This window comes from Lepidochelys kempii, chromosome 9 (genome assembly GCF_965140285.1).
Source record: "Lepidochelys kempii isolate rLepKem1 chromosome 9, rLepKem1.hap1, whole genome shotgun sequence".
Lineage (NCBI taxonomy): Eukaryota > Metazoa > Chordata > Testudines > Cheloniidae > Lepidochelys > Lepidochelys kempii.
Genome location: NC_136388.1, coordinates 8,105,177 through 8,127,200, shown reverse-complemented (window position 1 = coordinate 8,127,200; position 22,024 = coordinate 8,105,177). Strand labels below are relative to the sequence as shown.

The 22,024-nt window shown below is 52.6% G+C and overlaps 1 protein-coding gene across 2 annotated transcripts in view; it reads right to left on the bottom strand.

The window, feature by feature from the left end:
* Positions 1 to 792: 792 nt before the first annotated feature.
* VWA5B2 (von Willebrand factor A domain containing 5B2) overlaps positions 793 to 22,024 on the bottom strand; it is a 45,737-nt gene continuing 24,505 nt past the window's right edge. Inside the window, exons 6-22 of one of the 2 annotated variants that reach the window (XM_078854343.1) lie at positions 21,112 to 21,243; positions 20,444 to 20,568; positions 20,046 to 20,222; positions 16,687 to 16,797; positions 15,705 to 15,907; positions 13,767 to 13,881; positions 12,294 to 12,476; positions 11,847 to 12,045; positions 11,219 to 11,508; positions 6,709 to 6,934; positions 6,182 to 6,511; positions 5,958 to 6,095; positions 5,297 to 5,416; positions 4,618 to 4,695; positions 3,672 to 3,741; positions 3,081 to 3,189; positions 793 to 1,490 (exon numbers count right to left, since the gene is read on the bottom strand). In XM_078854343.1, coding sequence (XP_078710469.1) covers positions 822 to 1,490; positions 3,081 to 3,189; positions 3,672 to 3,741; positions 4,618 to 4,695; positions 5,297 to 5,416; positions 5,958 to 6,095; positions 6,182 to 6,511; positions 6,709 to 6,934; positions 11,219 to 11,508; positions 11,847 to 12,045; positions 12,294 to 12,476; positions 13,767 to 13,881; positions 15,705 to 15,907; positions 16,687 to 16,797; positions 20,046 to 20,222; positions 20,444 to 20,568; positions 21,112 to 21,243 — 3,275 coding nt within the window. In that variant the 3' untranslated portion in view covers positions 793 to 821. The remainder of the gene's footprint in view (positions 1,491 to 3,080; positions 3,190 to 3,671; positions 3,742 to 4,617; positions 4,696 to 5,296; positions 5,417 to 5,957; positions 6,096 to 6,181; positions 6,512 to 6,708; positions 6,935 to 11,218; positions 11,509 to 11,846; positions 12,046 to 12,293; positions 12,477 to 13,766; positions 13,882 to 15,704; positions 15,908 to 16,686; positions 16,798 to 20,045; positions 20,223 to 20,443; positions 20,569 to 21,111; positions 21,244 to 22,024) is intronic. The other variant, XM_078854344.1, reaches the window with a different exon arrangement.

Below are 22,024 nucleotides of genomic sequence, written 5' to 3'. Positions count from 1 at the left end.
GTGGGGTATAATGGCTAGAGCAGTGGCTTGGGATCCAGGACTCCTGGGTTCCATTCTCAGCCCTGGGTGGGAGTATGGGTAGAGCAGGGGGCTGGGTGGCAGAGGGCAGCTCTGGGAGGTAGGACTCTTGGCTTCTATGTGCTCCCAGGGGCAAGTCCCTGAGGGGTACCTGCAAAGACACCCGTTTCAGGGAACAATGTGGCTGGCCTTCGAGGTGCTTAAAACTCGGTCAGTCTTAGAGGAGATGGGACCACACGTGGGGATAAGCATCACCCCCCACCCGGTGCTCCAGCCCTGCTCAGGCCATGGTTCAAACAGGGCTCAGTCCCATTGACCCTACACCACGGAATCATTCTGGAACCTGGTCCCCTAGCACTCTCGAGTTGCTTTTACAGAGCAAAAGAGCCTTTCACCTCCTCTGTTTGTTTCCCCACCTTCAGAATGGGGGTAATGGGACTGCCCCACCCACTGGGGGTGCAGTGAGGCTCAGTGCAGCGTACGAGGGCCCTGGGCCTATGTGAGCAGAGCGAGGGGGGGTTTCATATGCCTCCTCTTCACCCAACACTGCCTGCCCCTCACTTGCTTCCAACCCCTTCTGCTGCTCGTTGGGCTACCCCAGGCCCCCAGCCGGAGGCCGAGTGACGGGCACCTGGGCTCAGGAGCGGGACTGATGGTGGGAGGGAGCTGGCTGCCGGAGCGGGTGGGGCCCGCCCATCTCAGAGGGAAGCGCCCCCCGGTGGCAGTGCAGGAGGGGAAGGAGCTGTGGACACAGCAAGTCTGAACCAAACCTCTTTATTGGTGCCACGGCCCGGCCCCGCCCCTCACACGTTGCTGGGGTTGTAACACAGCATGTTCAGCCTGATGTTCTCGTCCCAGTGGCGCAGCAGCAGGAAGAGGTGGTGTGCCGCCCCTTTCAGAGAGCCCACATCCACTCCCTCCGGCAACTGCTGCGCCCGGAGCCAGGCGTCTGCCTTGGCGGCCAGCAGCTCCCATTCCACAAATAAGCCGGCGCAGCGGTGCTCGAGCCAGGCCAGTGCCACAGCCGTGGCCCAGCTGGCACTCTCCAGGTCCCCCTCCTCGGCCTCGAGCCCCACCTCCTGCAGGCTGACGGCTTCGGAGGTGGCGGGCGAGTGGTCGCAGGCGTCGGTCTCGGAGCCGCGCCCACTGTCTGCCTGCGGCCAGATGGCAGCGCTTAGGACCTCAGAGCAGGTGCTGTGTGAATGGGGCAAGCCTGGTTCTGGTGCCCCCTCCTGGCTGCCTCTGGCAGGCTCCACTCCCTCTGGAGAGGGCTGGCTCGCCACTTGCTTTGGGCCGCCATCAGGGCTGCCCTTGGCAATGAGTGCCCAGGGGGCGGTGCAGGAGCCAGGGCTGAGGCTGGCATGGTGCGAGGCATATGGCGAGGCACGGCGCAGACGGTCCAGTGGGATCTGCACCACTTCGGAGAAGCTTTCTGTTAGCTGGAAGGTGCCCAGGGCCTGCTGCAGCCGCACCTGGTGGGGAGGAGAGGGCGGGGGGGAGCATCTCACATTCACTGCACAGGGCCAGCGTCTGTCACTCCCACTGCATAGAGCCTAGGGTGTGGAGGAGGGGTCCTGCACTCACTCCAGAGGCCATGGGGGGCCTCCTGGCCAGGTGAGGCCCTGGCTGCAGCAGGGCTGTCTCTGAGAGGCAGAGCTTGTGCACCAGGCAGCCCTTTTGCTGATGCTGGCACTGCACAGCAGGGGTGGGGAAGCCCAGCGCTGGGGCCTGGGCTCATTATGTACAAACATAAGAAGGGCCAGGCTGGGTCAGGCCAACAGTCCATCTAGCCCAGAGGCCTGTGACAGGTGCTTCAGAGGGAATGAACAGAACAGGCCATCATTGAGTTGTTCACTCCCAGCTTCAGGCAAACAGAGGCTAGGGACACCGAGAGCAGGGGGTTGCATCCCTGCCAATCCTGGCTAATGGCCATTGATGGAACTTATCCAATTCCTTTTTGAACCCCATTATTTCATAGAATACCAGGATTGGAAGGGACCTCAGGAGGTCATCTGGTCCAACCCCCTGCTCAAAGCAGGACCAATCCCCAATTTTTGCCCCAGATCCCTAAATGGCCCCCTCAAGGATTGAACTCAACCCTGGGTTTAGCAGGCATTATAGTTTTGGCCCTCACAACATCCCCTGGCAACAAGTTCCACAGGCTGACCTGACTGTGTTGTGGGAAGAAATACTTCCTTTTCGTCGTTTTAAACCTGCTGCCTGTTAATTTCATTGGGTGTCCCCGGGTTCTTGTGTTATGTGAAGAAGTAAATAACACTTCATTATTCACTGTCTCCACACTAGACATGATTTTATAGACCTCAATCATGTCCCCTTTTAGGCCTCTCTTTTCCAAGCTGAGAAGTCCCACTCTTTTTAATCTCTCCTCATATGGAAGCTGTTCCAAACCCTTAGTAATTTTTGTTGCCCTTCTCTGTACCTTTTCCAATGCTAATATCACTTTGCTGAGATGGGGCGCCCAGAGCTGCAGGCAGGATTTGAGGTATGGGCGTACCATGGATTTATATAGTGGCATTGTAATATTTTCAGTTTTATTATCTATCCTTTGCCTAATGGTTCCTACCATTGTTCGCTTTTTGGACTGCCGCTGCACACTGAGCAGATGTTTTCAGAGAACTGACAATGCTCTGAGTTCTCGTTCGCGAGTGGTAACGGCTAACATAGATCTGTCCCCATCACACGGACACACGGGGTCTGAGCTGGGGTGGAGCAGGTAGGGAAGGCTGGGGCAGCAGTAGTTTCCCCTGTACAGTGCTGAGGCCTGTCGTGGGGCGCACACACAGTATTGACTCTGCGCTTTGGAGCCTAACCTCTGGCAATACCATGCAGTGGTGGGGGCAGCTCTGCAGGAGCCCTGGCTCCCGTGAGGTTGGGGCGGATCCTGGCCTTGTCATTACAAGTCTGCTCCATCATGTAGGAGACCCAGGTTTGATTGCAGGTCCTAGGGTGGGATCCATCCCTGGCACTGCTGGGCTGGGAGTGGAGTACCCCAGGAGAGTAGCTGGGCTCAGCAGGGTGGGATGACAGTGCAGGGTCCTTACCAGTGGGAGGTAGTCATGGATGGCACTGTCCTTGGAGAGCTCACTTTCTGGGGTCAGGCACTGTGGCCGCAGTACTAGGCCGTGCCCCCTGATCCTGCTGAGACTGAACCTGCCAGGAGAAGAGACCAGTGAGCAGCATGGCCTGGATCCTGCCAGCGTTGGGAGAGTGGTGGTCATCGCAAGAGAGAGGCGGTCCATTGGGAGGGCTGTGGGCCTCCAGCACTGAATGAACACACCCCAACTCCCCTCCGTGACACAGCAGCCGTGGCCAAGAGAGATTCCTCTCCAGCTCCTTCCTGCCGAAGAAGGTGACCAAGCTGCAGGGGGATGCTGGCCACTCTCCAGGAGGCTGCTGGGCCCCAGGCCAATGCACGCTGCAGTGCAGGGTGGGCTGGCAGCAGCATGGGGAGAGATTAACCCCTGCTGTGCTGCAGGGTCAGGGCTCAAGCACTGGAGGTTTTGCGGGAGGTCCCCTCAGTGAAGAAGCGGTGGGGTGTCCCCCTGACAGGCTAGGGCCTTTCCTGTTGAATGCAAAGTCCCCTCTGCATGGAAGGTGCCCCCAGCCCCAGAGAGTCAGTCTAGAAGGCCTACCTGGAGCCAGCAAAGTTCTCCATGGATTTCTGGGATCCCACAGAGGTGGCAGAGGGACTGGCCACAGGACCTGGCATGGGGAGGGAAGGTCACTCCATAGGGCTGGGCTCCCCTGCTTTCTCTATCCCCACCACAATTGCCTGCTGCCACAGCACAGCTCCACAGAGGCCCCCAAAGCACCCCTACCTGTGGGGGAAGGGCTCAGCCACGCTAGGAGGTAACAGGGCAGGTGGAGGGTCCCCATCCACGAGGCCTCAGCAGGTCCTCTCCCCAGACTGTGCCCCACCTGAACATTACTCCAGCCTCTGCCAAGTGCAATATGGTACAGGATGGGAAGTTTACGACCCCAGCAGGGGCTGCCTTCCCAAACCCAGCACTCCCGCAGGGTACTGCAGACAGGTCAGGAGCGTGGGGAGGTTACGGCTCCCACACAGGGTCTCCTACGTTCCTGGAAATGGGAGCCACCCTCTCATCAGACCCTTTATTTCCACAAGAGAGCCAGCATCTCTGCGGTGGCTGGAGCAGCGATGTTGGAGAGCAGCCCATTCTGGCCAGTCCCAGGAGCACAGACATGGGCAGCAGGCTGTCCGATAATGTAACCACACAGGTTAGGGGAGGGGGCTCAGCCCCCTCATGAGACATCGCACCCCAACATGGGATTGAGAGGTGGACAGTAAAGCTGATGGGTACCTGAGCCCGCCGTGCATTACACATCCAAATGGGCTGTGAGATGATTCACGCTAAAGCTCCAGGCTTCCTGCCACTTCCCGGGGGCTTGGCAGCAGCCACAGGCAGGCATCTGTCCAGGAGCTGCGTTGGGAGGACAGTTGGCCCCATCTCTCTCTCAGGTTTTCCTATAGGGCTGAGCTGCGCAATGTCTAATCCTCAAAGAGCCTACTTTCTCAGATTCCCCCGCCTCCAGCTCTGGGCTGTGTGTGGGACTTACCATCGGGGCAGCTTTGCTTTTCCCAGGCACCGGCAGCAAAGGAGATGCTGACAGGAGATGCGGGTGTCTCGTCTTGCTCTGGAACGGAATCAAGAATTCAGAGCCTACGCTGGGTGCTGGGACCCTCCAACTCCCAGCTGCAGCCGGCTGAGGACATGGAGCCACAACTTCCATGGGCTCTAGGGCTCCGATTTGGTCCCCATTGCAAGAGCAGTGACCTGTGGTGCTGTCCTCTGTCGCCATCTCCATTTGATGCAGAGGCTGCACCCACCCCCAGGATCCCAGGACCTGCACAGGGTTGCACTTGGGAGTGCCAGCTGTGGGCTTCCAGGGAGCACCTCACCCCAGGGCCCTGTAAGCTTCCCTGGCTCCCAATTCAAGGTGCTGAGTATGGCCCAGAGAACCCCTGATGCTTTGATCCAGGCTACTCAAACTCTCCTAATTTCCCATCCTGGGTGGCTGAGATCAGTGGCCCCTTGAGCTGACAGCCCTCTGACGTAACCCTTCGGGGGCTGTGCAATGTCAGCAAGCCTGCCATTGCCCTAAGAGCCTGCGCAAGTCTCAGTGGTTTGCTGCAGTTCCTCCCCGAGAGGGCTGGTTCTAGGGAGGCTGTGTTGGGGTTTCATGGGCATGGGACAGCGTGCCGGGGCAGGTTAGCAATGCAGGGCTGGGCTGGTACCTGCAGAGATGACAGCATCATCCAGCTCCTCTGAGTCACGCCGTCGTCCCAGGCCCACTGAGTAATTGCCCTGGCGCCGGCTCCCAGCCTGGGACCCTCGGCGATGGCTGGAAGGGCCCCCTTGGAAGGAATCACAGCCACCATCAGCTGTCAGCTGCACCACAGAGCCAGGCTCAGAGCCTGCAGAGGGTCCCCAAGCCCCCCCTGGCCACTGCTGCTTTGAGCCCAAGAACCTCAAGCCCACATCCTCTAAGGCATAAAGTGCCTAACTCCCATTGATCTCAATGGGAGTTAGGCTCCTCAATACTTCTGAGGATCTGGGCCTCAGTTCCTTTAATGCTTCCTCTCACACTCGGCTTTCCCACTCTCTGGGCGGTTCTTTGGAGTCTAATCTATCTCTGTCCTCGTCATAGCCAGCTGCCCTCCTGAAACATCTCTGAGCCTGGACCCCAGACACACCTGACCACACAGGTGTACGCATGAGCATGTCCCAACAGGGAGACAAATACAGACCCCGCTACATGTACAGGCCCATGGATGGAGCCAGCTAGACCCAGACACATGCAGATCCACATATGCATACAGAGTCCCATGGGTCCCTAGAGGTGAGCTGGGGGACTGGGAGGGAGCTCAGTGTAGCAATGCCTCCTGGGAGCCGTACCTGCATTGCGAACCTCAAGGGCCCTGGGCAGGGCCTCCTGGGTGGAGGAGTCCACAGGCACCAGGCAGGTGTAGATGGAGGGCGTGTTGCAAGCCTTGCTAGACTGCATGGCCTTGAGGCGGAACCTCCGGGAGAAACCTGAGAGAGAGTCACAGGGTGAGGCTGGGAGGGGAGGGGGAGAGCCGACGGGACATGGTGGGGCACGCAGGTAAGTGCATACTCACTGTGCTCCAGCTCAGCTTCCCTCTGTGCCACATTCTCGTGGTCCCGGATGACAGAGCTGGCAGTCAGGTGGTGCAGCAGTTTGTCCCAGGCCTTACACGGCTCCTCCTTGCCCTTGACGTCCCTGGCTTGGAGCAGAGGCTCCAGGGTGACTGTCACTTCCCAGGAGATGGGCTTCCCAGCACTGAGTGCATGGATCACCACCTGGCATCGCAGGGGCAGACAGGCACCCCCCTCACACTCACCACGCTCAGCCGCTGGCGACGCGCTGAAAAGATACGGGGGCTCCACCAGCATGTCCCAGTCCAGATGGGATGGCGAGAGCAAGTTACCTAGGAGACAGCAAGAGTGAGGTCAGGGGGCAGAGTGGGAGACAGCCCCCCACGGCTTCTATACAGCAGTCCCTTGCTCCACCCTGGGGACGGGACTGCCCTGAGTCCCCTGCACCTTCCTGAGGGGGCTGTCCGGAGACCTGAGCTAATTCGGGCTCCGGCCCCCAGCGCCTCCCTTCTGCTGTAACAACACTCACTGGAATCTGCCAGGCTCCTTCGCAGCCGCTGCAGCTCTGGCCCAATCTCATCCAGCTTCCCTTCCAGGGACTGGTTCCGCTTCTGGGACACCTTCTCCAGGGCTCTCTGCAGCCGATGGGCATCCAGCTCACCATGCGGGGACGAAAAGCTGCGTCCAGATAAGGCAGTTCGTGCCAGCACCTTCTTCCGCCGCGCCAGCTCCTCGGAGCTCAGCACCACGCATGCCTGAGCAGGAGAGATTCAGGGGTCAGTCTGGGGAGCTGGGGCTCTGCTTTGGGCAGGCTTGCAGATGAGTCCCCCTGGGGTCACTGCAGGGGCTCAGCTGGCTCATCTCTGTACACAAGCCTAGCGCTGAGCCCACCTATCTCTGCATGGACTCAAGGCCTGATAGGTGGAGTGCTGGCTGGTGGGCAAGCTGCCCCCAAGACTGGGGCAGTTGCAGTCCCAGACAAACCAATGGAGCTCAGAGAGGGCTTTGAGGCAGCCCAGTAGCTGGCATAAGCTGAAGTGGTACCTCCCTCCCTCGGGTTCCCTGGACGTGCTCTGGCTGCTGGCAACGGTGGTGTCACAGCAGTGTCCAGGTTGGAGCTAGACCCTGTGTGCAAACTGAGCCTCAACTCACAATTGTAACACAAGATTTTCAGGGCAGGTGCCCTTAACTAGCTTTAGAGCTGCAGTCCAAATATTCATTTCAACCTGGCTGTGATCTGCTCCTCTCTCTATCAGCCATTTGACTAGAATATAAATACATCTATCAATGAGAAAGACTGATCATTCCCTGTTATTTTGGGTGTGGTAGCTAAGCAAAGATTGCTGCATTCCCAAATTATTAGATAAAGCTGATGAGGAATTGTTGGTTTATCTGATATTAATCTGATGAGATTAATTTGATTATTTGATACTAACCCCTTTTATTGTAGGGTGATTTGGGTAACATTAAACCACGAGTATATTTCCAGTGAGGCTTTTTTTTTTGTTAGTTTAGTTACTAAATAATATAAAACTCTGAAAACCAGACACTTTTCTCCCAGATGTCAGAGCCCAAAACTGTAGGAGCCTGGGACAGAAGCCAGAGATAACTCAGGTTTCAGAGTAGCAGCCGTGTTAGTCTGTATCCGCAAAAAGAAAAGGAGGACTTGTGGCACCTTAGAGACGAACAAATTTATTTGAGCATAAGCTTTCGTGAGCTACAGCTCACTTCATCGGGATGCATTCCGTGGAAAATACAGTGGGGAGACTTATATACACAGAGAACATGATAATAAGCCGCCTAGTGGTGATCCATATGACCTGCCTCCTGTAGTCCTCACACTGGGGCTTCCCCGGATGGGCCCTTTTAGAAAGAAATATTAAATCTGTTGTATGGATTGAGATGTTGATTCCCTTTAAAATCTTGGGGTTGTAAAGTTCTGTCTTTGCTCCAGAGAGCTGGCAGCCAGAAAAGCAGAAACAAAGTTTTTGGGAAAAAACAGAAGTGACAGCCAAGGACTGTTGCGAAACTCTGCTTGGTCAGCAAAGCGGAACTACCCCTGTGCAGTTAGCAGGGAGCGTTTTTGCAAGCTGGAGGCAGTGTTTAATATTCACGTTGGCTGGGCTGTAGGGGGGATGGTTCTGAAAGATGGATTATATTTTCTTTCCTATTCTGCTTTCTGAATGATCTAGAGGATTTAGTGGACAAGTCCCTAGTGTAACTGGCAGATCAATATTGTAAGGGCCAGTACATTTGGTTGCTTTCAGAGTCACCTCCTCAAATTAAAATAGATTTTAATAATGTTGTAATTTAAAACTGTCATGTACATATTTCTCGTTTCATCTCAAAAAAGCAATCACGGAGAGTCACCAAGAGTCTGTCTCAAGGAGAAGACGTTGCTATCTTGCCTGTTATCAGGAAGAGGTCATCATCCCATGGATTCAACGAAAAATTGCGTCAAGTCCACTTTAAGATGCTGGAGACTGTAGCCCAGCGTTTTGACCCTTTCTCCAAAATAAACCGAAGTACAACACACACATTCAACACATGAAACAAAAGGGATGCCTTAAATTTGACCCTAATGGTTTGTTTATTTTTATTAGTTATCTTTAATCATGAATGAGCCAGTATGCCATGGAAGGTGTGAGGATGTAGTTGTATGTTTCACAGAAGAAATTGTCTAGATGAATTTAATTTGATGAAGCAGGAGATCTGGGGATCTGCTTAGACTCTGAAAGCCAGAGCTCAGGCTTGGATTGAGAGGTTGACAGTGATGACAGTTAAAGGCAACAAATTATAAACTATGGGTGATGCACATGTAGGCTTTCCCATGGCTTGTGTATTTAAGATAATGTTTTGCAAGACCAGCCCTAGAGCCCCGTATGAGATAACAGGGAACTTTTGCACTGCTCTGGATAGACCCAGCTCTCAAGAAGTATCATCTTGAGATGATGCCTGCCATAGTAAAGCATGGAACGTGACACAGAGGTCAGCAGCCATCAGCCAAACTGAGGCAGTGACACCCATCAACATTCACTGCTATGTCCCACAGCTGGCAGGAGACAGTCGATTTCGGAAGGGAGCCATTTGTGTTGACGACAGGAGAGATTCACTTGGGGAAGCTCCAGGAAGGAGCTATCAAGAGTCTGGGGACATGGAGTTAGTGGCCCCAGTTGCATGACCTTCTTTAAATTAATTGTTGGACTGTAATTTGCTATCATTCCTCTGCCTAGAGACTGCCACAAAAGTACCTTGTGAGTATAGGTTTCGAGGCCTAGGTTGATTCCAGGAGAAGGTAGTCCAAGTACTGAAGTCTCCAGTCCCAGCTATTACTCAGGGCATCCCAGGAAAAGCTAGGATGATAACTCTGGGAACGGCAGACAGCTAACGTGATGGCAGAGGGCTGGGGGCCTGTGTGCCTAAATCTTGAGAAATCACATTATCTTCACTTACATTTTTCATTTGACTGTCAAATGTAACCAGCCGTGGTATCCGGGACTGGAACATTTTATGTAACCCTAAATTGAGGAGGGGAAGTTGGGGGAGGAAAGATGGATCATTACCTAGCAGATGAGTGACCTTAATTGGTACCAGAGCTGCAGTCTAAACACTAACTTCAACAAGGGAGTGAATTGACCCTCCCTATATCTGCCCTTAACAGGAATTTAAAGAAGCATGTCAACTGGCAGGGAGATAGATAATGAGCTGTAATTCTGGGGCTAAAAGCTAAACAAAGACTACTAGCTTCCTCAATGATTAGATCAAGCTGATGAGAAACTGGTGGTGTATTTGGTATTCCTTAATTTGATAATGAGATTAAATAGATGGTTTGAGATTAGCCCACTTTATTTTAATTTTGTTTGTTTCATGTTAAATTAAGACTAATTTTAAGTGATTTTAATTGTATTGGGGTTTTTAATTAATTAATTACATTTTAAATTCCATGTGACTGGGTAATTGTGCCCATCAGATGTCCTTTCTCCAGATGTCAGGGCCTAGAACTGCAAGAACCCAGGGGGCAGATAACAGACATAGCTCCAGGGCCGTCCCTAGCTATTCTGCGGCCTTGTCATAAACATACAGCTAAGGGTAGCATACAATCCCTCCTTTACCTGTAAAGGGTTAAGAAGCTCAGATAACCTGGTTGGCACCTGACCAAAAGGACCAATAAGGGGAGAAGACACTTTCAAATCTGTGGTAGGGAAGGGTTTTGCTTTGGCTCTTTGTGTGTGTTCTCTTGGGAGACAAAGAGAGAGACCAAGCAAGTAATCTAGCTCCTACTGAATGACACATCTAAATTTACAGAAATAGTAAGTAATAGTAAGGAAATGCATTAGAGTATCTTTTGTTTCAGCTTGTGATAATTTTCCCTGTGCTAAGAGGGAGGTTTATCCCTGTTTTCTTTAACTTTAAAGTTTTGCCTAGAGGGGAATCCTCTGTTATGAATCTGATTACCCTGTAAAATTACCTTCCATCCTGATTTTACAGAGGTGCTTCTTTTATTTTGTATTTATAATAAAATTCTGTTGTTAAGAACCTGATTGGTTTTTAGGGTCCTAAAAACCCAAGAGTCTGGTCTGTGCTCACCTTGTTTATCTATCTGGTTGGTAGATTATTCTCAGGAAAGGGGGTGAAGGGCTTGGGGGGGATACTTTAGGGAAACAGGAACTCCAAGTGGTCCTTTTCCTGAATCTTTGTTTAACTCACTTGGTGGTGGCAGCAGTACCCATCCAAGGACAAGGAAGGATTTGTGCCTTGGGGAAGTTTTTAACCTAAGCTGGTAAAAATAAGCTTAGGGGGTCTTTCATGCGGGTCCCCACATCTGTACCCTAGAGTTCAGAGTGGGGAGAGAACCCTGACAGGCCCTATGCAGCCCCCAGGTCGGGGGGCGGACTGGCTTGGGGGGCAGGGGGGAACCGCCCCCCCCCAGCACTCACCAGCGGGGGCAGGTACATGAGGCAAGAGGAGATGGACAACCCAGCCTTCTCTACTCACGGCAGTCCCAGTTGTGGTCAGCCAGGGGCTCGGCCACACCTCACCTTGGTGCCAGCAGTCAGCCCGGCCTGCGGGAGTGGAGCAGATTTGGTGGAGGAGTCGCACAGAGAAACGCTCTTCTGTCCCTGCTGAGAGTTGGCTTCAAAGGTGCAGGCCAGCGAGCCACTCTCAGGTGCTATGTCCCTGGAGCCAGTGGACTCGCTGCTGGTGGAGCCATGGGAGAGCAGGCCCTGGCTCCGGTCTGTGCTGATGGAGCAGTGAGTGAGCACATACTGCTCCTGGATGTAGGAGGCCTGGTAAATCCTCTTCCAGATGTCAGAAACAGGATCCACACCTGCCAAGGAGAGACACAAGCAGCAACCCTATTCTACTGGAGAAAGAGACGCTCCCCCTCACCCCAGACCCCGCCTTTATAGCCCTCTGACCCTGCCTGGCAGGGACTCATCTTTTGGCCAGCTCTCTCCAAACAAGAGGGGTGGGTGCTGCAAAGTCTGGAGGGCTACGTACACAGCACCAACACAGCGAGAGCAGGCAGTAAGTGACCAAACGGGTAAGGGGTCAGTATTCTGCCTCTGCAGCTCCTCTGTGAATGAACGTCCATCTCATGGCCAAGCTCCCCAGGCACAGCCAGCCCCACTCCCACACTAAGTTGTCACTCACTGCTCCACTCACTCTTCTCAGACTCCTCGACGGCCCCAGCAGAAAACTCCAGGGAAATCTCACGGGAAATCTCCTGCAGGGCTTGACTGATGTCCTGGCTCTCGCCAGCTGGATACGGGTGAGCCACGTCCGGGCTAAATGCCTCATCCTGGGACTGGAAGGCTGACCCCACAGAGCCCCGCGAAAGGCTTCTGCACACCCGTTCTCTACCCTGGCAAAACAAGAGGACAAGGTAGTTGTCACAGCCACAGAAAGAGGCTCTCCTGTTGGCATCAGATCACGGGCAGGGAAGAAATACACCAGCATGTGAGTTTCCTTGCCACAGGGCCCAGCCATCCGGGGCTCCAGCAGCAACCTTCCTCACCACAGCGCCTGATGCTTTGCAGCTACTGTCCAATCCCCACTGGTGAGCATGGCCCAGTGGAAAACCCTCACCCCCGCTACACAGAGGGTTCTTACTGTCTTCTTGTCCCGGAAGCTGGCGATGTTGTAGAGGGTACAATAGCTGATGAGCCGGTCTCCTGGGTACAAGGCTGCAATTTCATTGGGTGACAGCAAAGCCTCCATGGTGTCAGGCACATACCAATCTATGGTGATGTCACTCACGGCGGGCTCAATTGCCTTCTTCAGAGACTTTATCAGCTGAAGAGGGGGCAGAAACCAGACCCATCAGCCCTCAGAGGCTCACAGCCTCCCCACCTATATGTTCCACTGCCATACGCACTCCAGGGGGCTCCAGCCCTTTGAATTACCAACCAGTTGTTGGTCCCGAGAAGCAGATGACAGACACTGAACGCTGAGCCACCCAGAGCTCAGAGCACAGACTGGGCCTCCCAGACACTGCAAGTGGCTCTGGGTCACAAGATGGCACAGAAACACTGATAGCAGGAACCAAGCTGGAGTAGGGGATGAGGGTAGATCTGGGGCTACAGGGGCGCTGTTAAATGCTGGTGGCCAATGCCTTGCTGAACACTGGCAGAGGGCTGGCTCGATGGATCCTAGGGGAGTGAGCAAAGCCTGTTCTTGGCACTAAAATATCTTTCAAAGTCATTCAGGGTGGGAAGGACCTTAATTCTTCTCCCTCTACATTTACTCTCTCAGAGCTCCCATTGCACTGAGTTCCCTCCCACCGACGGGAGATGGATGCAGCTCACTCCAGAGCCCAGGGTTACCACTCTGAGCACCAGCCTAGGTACTGGGGCCCCAAGAGCAGAAACGAGGCCCTACACCCCTAGGGACTGAGTGACAAAGGGTGGGGGAATGGTGGAAGGATGGCCATGTGGTTAAGACACAGGTGGGACTCGGGACAGCTGGGTTTAATTTTTGGCTCTGCCACTCATTCTGCATGATCTTGGGCAAGTCACCCAGGCCCAGATCCTCAAATCCTCGGAGCCTTGATTTCAATGGAAGCTAGGAGCCTATACCACCACTTCCTTTGTCTGTTCAGGTTGTAAGCTGTTTGGGGCAGGGACCATCTCTCAGTGTGTTCGCAGTTTATTAACCTAGCGTCTTAGCCACTGGCCATGGCACGTCACTATGTGTCTGAGCAGTGCCCAGCACAACGGAACCCATCGCAGCCAGAGCCATGTAGATGGGCATTCCCAGCAGGTGTACAGTGTAGCCATGCTGCCTAGATCAAAGTGGTGCGCTCTGTGTTGGAGACCCCTGGTCCCTGCCATGAGCCACACGCCACAAGCTGTGTGACATGCCAAGTCCCCTGGTCTGTCTGCAGGCTGGGCCCTGCAGGCTGCACCTGTGGGTGCTCTATGTAGGCCACCCCTCTGTAACAGAAAGAGGGCAGCTGAAACCAGTGTCGTTCTATGCCCATTAGGTATGGTGGGTGAGCTTTAGGCATCCTTGGTTAATAGAGACCTCAGTGCTTTCACCCCCACAACTGAGTCCAAAATATTGGTGCAGAGGGAGGACGCTTACCTTTGGCTGCAGCCTCTCCTCAGGGCTCAGAAACTCAGCCCGACCTTTGCTCACTTTGGCCAGGCCTCTCAGGAGCCTCCGGCAGGCTCCAGAGCCCAGGCCAAAGCTGAAACACCTGCAGGAATAAGCAGAACTGCTTAAAAGCAACCTTGAGGCCTATTCTGAGACCCACCTGGCCTAGATGGGGATGGCTCTAGCCTGAAAGGAGGAGGCACTGAGCCACCCCACTTGGGCTGGGATATTTGTAGGTTTTCTAGGACTAGGTCTGCACTGGGGTCTTTGGCACAGAATGCTCAGAGACCTCTCTCCTGGAGTTTGAGGTTAGAGCTGGTCGGAAATGTTCCATTGAAAAGTTTTTGATGCAAAATGACATTGTTGTCAAAATCAAAACAATTAGACATACGGTGTTTGTAGTACTGGCCCCGGGATGAGAGGATAAGGCAGGTGAGGTAATACCTTTGTAGAACCATGTCAATTTAAAACAAAAACTCAAAACAAAGAACATTTTGAATTTTAATTTTGAAATTTTGGGGCTTTTTTTAAAAAAATTTCATTTGTATATTTGTATTATTCTTTATAACACTTTGTGGCATGCCCATAGCAATAATGCATAATATGCACCTCTGCTATAGACCTGCCATACTATGACATAATACAATATAGTTACAATATTTTATTATTTTATTTTATTTTTAAAATCATTAGAGGGCAGCTGCTACTTAGTACAGATTGAAACATCGCATCTTGTTTTCTAGATCTGAGTCTCCTGTTTGTGTTTTCATTAAACAGTCTGACAGGCTGACATTTGAAGTAACGTACAAATAATAAAAACGACATGAAGATTACAATTAAAAATCAAGGTAACATTTCAAAATCCCCAAACAAAAATTTGAAATTCTGGAACAAACATTTTCCAGGTCCAAAAGTTTTTCCGAAATTCTGTTTCGTGAGAAATTCATGAGAACAAAAACAAATTTCAGAATGTCAAAATTTCCTGTGAAATGGGAATTCTGAGTTTGGAGCGCTCTGTGTGTGTGTGTGTGTGTGTGTGTGTGAGTTATTCTCTCAGGAGTGAACTTTGGTATAACCAGGGCCAGGGCCGTCCCTAGGGAGGTGCGGGGTCAGCAACAACCCCCTCCTTTCTGCCCCAGGCCCTGCCCCCACTCCACCCCTTTCCCCAAACCCTGCCCCGCCTCTTCCCGCCCCTGCCCTGCCTCTTTCCGCCTTCTGCCCCCTCCCCCAAGTGACGCTGGGAGCCAGTGGGGCGGGCTGGGGTTGCTCCTGCCGCTTCTCACCCGTGAGTGCAAGCCTGACCCCCGCTGCCGTCACCAGGCCTCCCACTATCCCCGCAGGCCAGCCTGGCCCCTGCACCCTAACCCCACCCACCCTGGGCCGGCCTACTGCCCCCCCGCACAACACGCACACAGAGCCATCCCTAGGGTACAGCGGTTCGGGCCGGCCGCCACAGGTCCCCCAAAGAGCGGGCCCCAGGGTGGCCACCCCGATTCGCCATACACTAGGGACGGCTCTGACTAGGGCTTAAATTCAGCTGGAGCTGTCCAGAGCAGAGCTCCGGTAAATATTTTCAAACCCATGGGACTGAAGCGCCAAGCCATGGCGCACCCTGCAGGGCTTCAGCCCTGAGCCCCCCTTGCCCCACAGCTGAAGCACAGAGCCCTGGGAGGTTTCATAGGGAGCCCCGAGGGTGGGGGGAAGATTGGGAGGGGCTCAGGGAAATACCCTAAGAGAATTTAAGCCCTGGGTATAACAGTACCAATGCAGGGCCCTCTGCTCATCCCCTCTGGCACCAGGGGCTGCAGGCTAGTTCCCCATCCCCTCAGCCATCCTTCCCACAGCAGAAAGATTCTTGTCCTGTCCCTCCCCTGGGTTTGTTTCCCTCCCCCCACAACCATACACAAACACACACACACTCCATACCTGACGGTGCTGGCCTGCCTCCGAATCAGCTCAATGATCTTGCCTGCATTGCTGACACTGGCATCTGTGAAGATGAAGAGCTGGCGCGGGTAACCACGGTGAAGAGGCTGCCCCAGGATCCAGGTCAGAGCAGCCAGAAGGTTGGTCCCACGCATATCGGCCTGGAGCTTCTGTATGTACTCACAGGCCAGTCTGAGGTTCTCCTGCTGACACAAACAGTGTGGATTACAGGGGCACCCGAAGCCCACAGAATCACCTCCAAATTCTCACTCTTCTCCCCTCCTGTCTATAATCCCACCGCACTACGGTCATGTTGAAGCAAGGAGTCTGATACCGAGCGCCGATCTGCTGGCAAGCGCCGCTCACACCATGGGAGCAGCTAACTTTCAATCACAGGAGCCAGATAAAAAGACTTAAGTCAGGGGTAGGCAACCTATGGCACGTGTGCCAAAGGTGGCACACGAGCTGATTTTCAGTGGCACTCACATTGCCTGGGTCCTGGCCACCGGTCCAGGGGGGGTCTGCATTTTAATTTAATTTTAAATGAAACTTCTTAAACATTTTAAAAACCTTATTTACTTTACATGCAACAATCGTTTAGTTATATATTATAGACTTATCGAAAGAGACCTTCTAAAAACAGTAAAATATATTACTGGCATGCAAAACCTTAAATTAGAGTGAATAAATGAAGACTCAGCACACCACTTCTGAAAGGTTGCCAGCCCCTGACTTAGGCGTTAAAGAAGCTCATGATGAGAGTGCACCAAGCAGCCATGGCCCATGAAGAGTCAGGGACGTGGATCAGGGGGCGTTGACTATTGGAGGGGTTGGTCATGGGGGGCCAACATGAGGTGGGGAAGTGTGGTGAAGGCTTCAGACTGGGATGAGTGAGGGAGACTGGTGCCTGGGGACCCTTGAGCCAGGTTGTGATGGCATCTGGGTTATGAGAGACAGGAATCCTCACATGCACCACACTCACATTGCTGCAGGGCTTGCTTGCTGGGAAGAGGGGTTTGATGTGGGAGCCAAATCCAGCAATGTTCAGCAAGGTGCCAGAAGGGAGGCTCTTCACTGCCACCAACAAGGCCTCCTGGGAAGAAACGAAATATAACACATATGGCAGGTGAGGCCAGTGATGATGGGGAGAGCGGAGAGTGAGGCTGATCAGCTGTAAGCGGGACACACCCTGTCCATGAAAATGCACCTCTCCTTACCAAGGAGATCCACCAGGCTGCAGAACCATCTTCCAGGGGAAGGGCTGAGAGCCCCACTGCTGGGAACGTTCATGACTGGACTGGACAAAGCCTTGGTGCATGGGCTAGAGAGAACACTCCTGCATTGCCTCTGTGGGTCCATTCGATTTCTGACATCTCTCAACAAACATGGCCTCTGGGACCCCTCCCTCTGTGGCACAAGGCTGGAGCACCTCTCTGCGGAGTCACTTCCTGGTACTGGCACTCACTGGGTAACTGAGCCAAGTCACTTCCCTCCTCCTCAGTCTCAGATGCCCCCCTTGCCTTTCTGGGTCAGTTGAATAAGGATGCTCCATGCATAAGGGCCAGTGTGGAAGGAGGTGTTGGGTTGGGGAAGAAGCACACAGATGTGTGGCTGAGGCTGGACTCACTGGGGGGAAGGAGGCCGGAGGCAATGTGACAGGGGGGAGCAGCAGCAAGAAGCTGAGGTGTGAAGGGCCTTGAAAGGGAGGACAAGAAGCTTGGATTTGATGCAGTGGAGAAGGGGAGCCACTGGAAGGCTGTGGGGGGGTGCTGGGATCAGAGGGTCAGGCAATGACAATGATCCTAGGATGTGGGTGTATTTCTGGTTAAAGCCTACAGGGCATATCTTCAGCTGCTTAAGTGCCCTGCTTCTTCACAGGCTACTTCAGCCATTGAATTACTGTGGAGCTATGGACTGATGGAGCTGATCTGCCCCTATATATTTACACACACGTTCGATACAGGCCAAGGAGTCCAGGATGTCCCGGACAAGGCGATCACATCCTGTTCCTGTTTCAGCCCCTCTCCCCGGATGGGATAGCTGCGTTTTCCCATGACGAATCTCAGTGTATTTACAGCCCATTTTTCTAATCTCTTTAGGTTTCTTTGTATCGTCTTCCTGCCCTCACTGGTGCTTGTATCACCTCTTCAGTTAGTCTCACCTGTGAACTTCCTTAACATGCTTTCGGATCATTACATGAAAACGATGAAGAGGATTAATTAGCTCAGGTTTACACTGTACCTTAAATACGTGAAACGCTATGCAAATGCTAAGTACCACTATTAGAGAGACAAGGTGGGGGAGGTAATATCTTTTATTGGACCCACTTCTGTTGGTGAGAGCTGTGTGTAAGCTGAAAAGCGTCTCTCTCTAACCAACAGAAATTAGATAAAAGATATTACCTCACCCACCTTGTCTCTCAAATATCCTGGGACCGACAAAGCTACAACACCACTGCCTACAAGTAACACTATTAACAAGTTAACTCAGACAGGTCCTGGCAACAATCCCTACAGTCCCCACTAGAAACCTCCTCACAGCTCTACCCATTGCCATTGGCAGTCTCTCAGTTTTCAACCCAGGTACCAGTGCGCCTATCCAAGCCAATCAGAATGAATGTTTCAAGCACCATTTCATGGGGCACAATCAAATGTTTTCTTTCCTAAAGTCTCTCTCAGTAAAAACTGCCATGTTCCTTTCATTCACTGATTCTACTGTTCTGTTAGAAAGAGCAATCAAATTTGCTTGACGTGATTTATTCTGTACAGCCCCTTATTGCTCATGGTCCTCTTACTCTATAAACAGCATTCTCAGAGTATCCATCCCATTATTCTAGAAGGGACATACAGGACAGTAATTGTCAGGATCATTCTCTGTCAGTTTTTAACGACTGGTACCACATTTATTTTTCTCCAGTCCTCTCATATCTTTCCAGTTCTCCAAGACTTTATAGAAACAGTTCAGCAATCAAATGGATTTGTCAGTTTATTCCCCTAATGCCCTGGGGTCTGGGCCATCCAGACTAGCTAATCTTTATATGGTCACATTTTCCAAGTATTCCCTCACCTGGTTTTATCAATAGGTCTTCACTATTCCCTAGGCAGCAAATCCAGCCTGAACAGCTGGGCTGTGGAGATGTGTAGGGAAAGTGTGAAGGAGTATTTCCTTCGGCTGCAGAGAAGCTGGGGAGCCATTCTGCAAAGACCTTTCAGCTCAGTTGCTGCAGTAGCCTATGCAGGGCATTCACACAGCCTCACCCCCACAGGAGGAAGGAGATGAGAGGATCCACACAGTGGCAGATCCACTGGTCCCACCTCCAGCTCATCCACATCTCCCTCCCCACCCCTCTGCTGTGCAGAGGACTTCACTCACCTACTGCAGGTCCTCTGCCCCTAAACCTGTTCATACTGTACAAAGTCATATTGGTTCCATGGCCCAGGGGCTCTCAGAGGAGGGAGATGGATTTGGCCTGCGTGTCCCAAACCTCTTTGCTTTATTAATTTAAGTCAATTTTTTTTTGAGCAGCTCAGAACCTCAAACATCTGAGTCAGCACTGATGTCATCCCCTCCTCATTTTCTAATGTCTCTATCCTTCCCTTCCCCCAACCGTTTCTTTAAAAGCCCTTCTTATTAACAGCCTCAATCTGCTTTGTCTTTTCCCTGCAGCATGGACTGACCCTGCACATTGTTCAGCTACCTCCTCCCCTCTCTGTTTCTAATACAGATCAGTCTGTGATGTCTGTCTGTCTTCCTTCCATTCTAATCTCTAAAGTCTCTCCGCATTGGCCAAAGTATTTTCAGAAGTAACTAAGGAGTCTTGCCCCTCCAGGATATCATGTCCCTCCCCGCAACCCCAAGCAAAAGCATGAGAAGAGAGATGAGACTTACACCCTGCCCAGATGGTCAGCAGACTCAGGCTCTGGTGGACTCAGTGAGAAAGCAAATTGCAGTCTGTCTCCTCCAAAGCAAATGGCATGACCTGGCCCCTCCCCACAACATTCAAATCCAGGGATTGTTAGCAAGTCCCTCAGTTGACCTCAAATGCAGCAGCACAGGGAACAGAGGTAGCCAGCCTGCCTGTTAAGTAGCTGATCAACCAAGGGGATTAACACAGTCTCTGTGCCATCAGGCCCCACTGAGAAGGAGGAAAGGAATCTTGAGGGCTCAGGGCGACCTAATGTTTCCTCCCTCTCACCTCACCCCCTAATGGGAAGATTCGAGACACATCAGTGATTCACCCTGAGGACTTGGAGCCATCCTGGCCACTGCTTGTTCCTGGCTTTCTTCCCCTAGGTGCATCTTATGCCGCCTGTCCCCAAGCTGGGCCCTTTTCCCCCTGACCTTGATCCTGATGATGTTGGGGCCACTCATGCTGCCGCTCTGGTCGATGAGGAAGAGGATTTCCCGGGTGACCGTCTGGAGGTCAGTAGGCACACTGCCCACCTCAGGGCAGAAGTTCAGCATCAGGACCGGGTTGTGGAAGATGTCTTTGTGGAATCGCTTCTGAACGAAGGCCACCTGTGAGCACGAGAGAGAGATGGGAGTGGGGTGGGATCCTCAAGCCTCACATCCCCCTTCCACAGGCACTTCCCCTTGAGCCTCACACATCCTCGCCCAGGACAGCTGTTTCCTCCGAGTCTCAGACTTCTCCCAGACCTTCTCCCATCCCAGTCCTCTAACTGGCTGGGACACCTCCCCCTCCAGGACCACCCTGCTGAAGACCCTCCAAGGCTGGTCACCTGTCTCTCCCGATCACTGTCCTTCTTGGCTATTCGCACGTAATCCCGACGACTCCTGATGTGTGCCTCATACTCCTGGTAAGTCATGGCACCTTCCTCAATGACCAGGTGAGGGCAATGGGGCTCTGGACAAAAGGACAAACATCAGAGAAGTCAGTAGCTCCCATCCTATGGCCCTGGGACACTTCCTGGTGCTCCTCAGAACTTAGAGTCATGAGGACCCAGCAATTGGGAAGTGAGGTGCTGGGAGGGGAGCTGGGCCCTCTCCCTTTTGAAGTGGGCTGCAGAACAGAATGGGCCCCTGACACAGTCTTCTAGGACTGGTGAATGGAAAAAGCCTCTGAAATACTAAATATGACTCCATGTAAGAGAATTGGGGTTTACTCCACTGGCAGCACCCCCGGCTAGGAGAGGCAGAGAATTAAACAGTGGAGAGCTTCCCCATGCTTAGCATGCCTGCTCCCTTCTCCACAGCACCACCAGCTGGAAGAGTCTTGAACTGTAGTAACCAGGAGCTTCCCACAGCTAGCGCTCCTGCTAGGAGAGGCCTTGAGCTCCCAGAGTCAGTGCCTCCTGAATTTTCCCTGCAGTGCTTCCTTTACCCTAACTGTGGACTCCAAGTTAAAAACATGCTCCCAGTGTAATGTTGGTTCACTTGTTCCTCTTACCACAGGGGTACAAGATAATCTCCAAACTCCTGTCACATTGGTGACCCTCTGCCAAGGTAACACAAATGGTGGAGGCAGAGTTGGCATAGGGATTTGCATCAGCCCGTAGGGCATGTGATGGGCTCTCCAAGCCTGCAGGGCAGAGGAAGAATAAGAAGCAGAAGTTACAGTTACTAAGGGGCTTAGGGAGATAGGGGTAAGGCCCATGATTTGTTGTTTTTAAAGGTACTCAGGCATTGCTGCACTCAGTGTTGTAACACCTAACCAATTTAGGAGCCTAAATTTCATTTTCAAAAGGCATTCAGGAGACAAAATCACATTGACTGTTGATGGGATTTAGGCACCTATATCAGGTAGATGTCGCAACATTGATGCACAGAAACGCCTAAATACCTTTAAAAATCTGGGCCTAAATCATCTAGTCTCAGCTCTGGATCATCATTGTGGCTTTTATATCCAGACATCATCCCAAGGCACTTAGGGTATGTCAACCCTGTGATGGCGAGTCTCAGCACCTGGGTATACAGACTCGGGCTTGAGCTACGGTGCTAAAAATAGCAGCATAGCATAGATGTTGCCACTTGGGCTGGAGCTCAGGCTCTAAGACCCATCCCCCTTGCTAGGTTTCGGAGACCAAGCTCCAGCCCAGTGGGAACGTCTACACTGCTGTTTTTAGTACCATAGCAGTGAGCCTGAGTCTGCAGACCGCAGCTGAGAATTGTTGCTGCAGATTTTTTTTTTTGCAGGGCAAACATAATCTAGGTCCCTGTTGCATCAGCTGGGTGCCTTTTTTATTTTTTTGAATATTTGTGGCCTGTTATGCCAATTCTTTCTCTCCCCTAGACCCTGCTGTTCCTCCTCCGCAGAAGACTTACAGAGATATCTGGAGTAACTGCAAATAGATAATAATTAC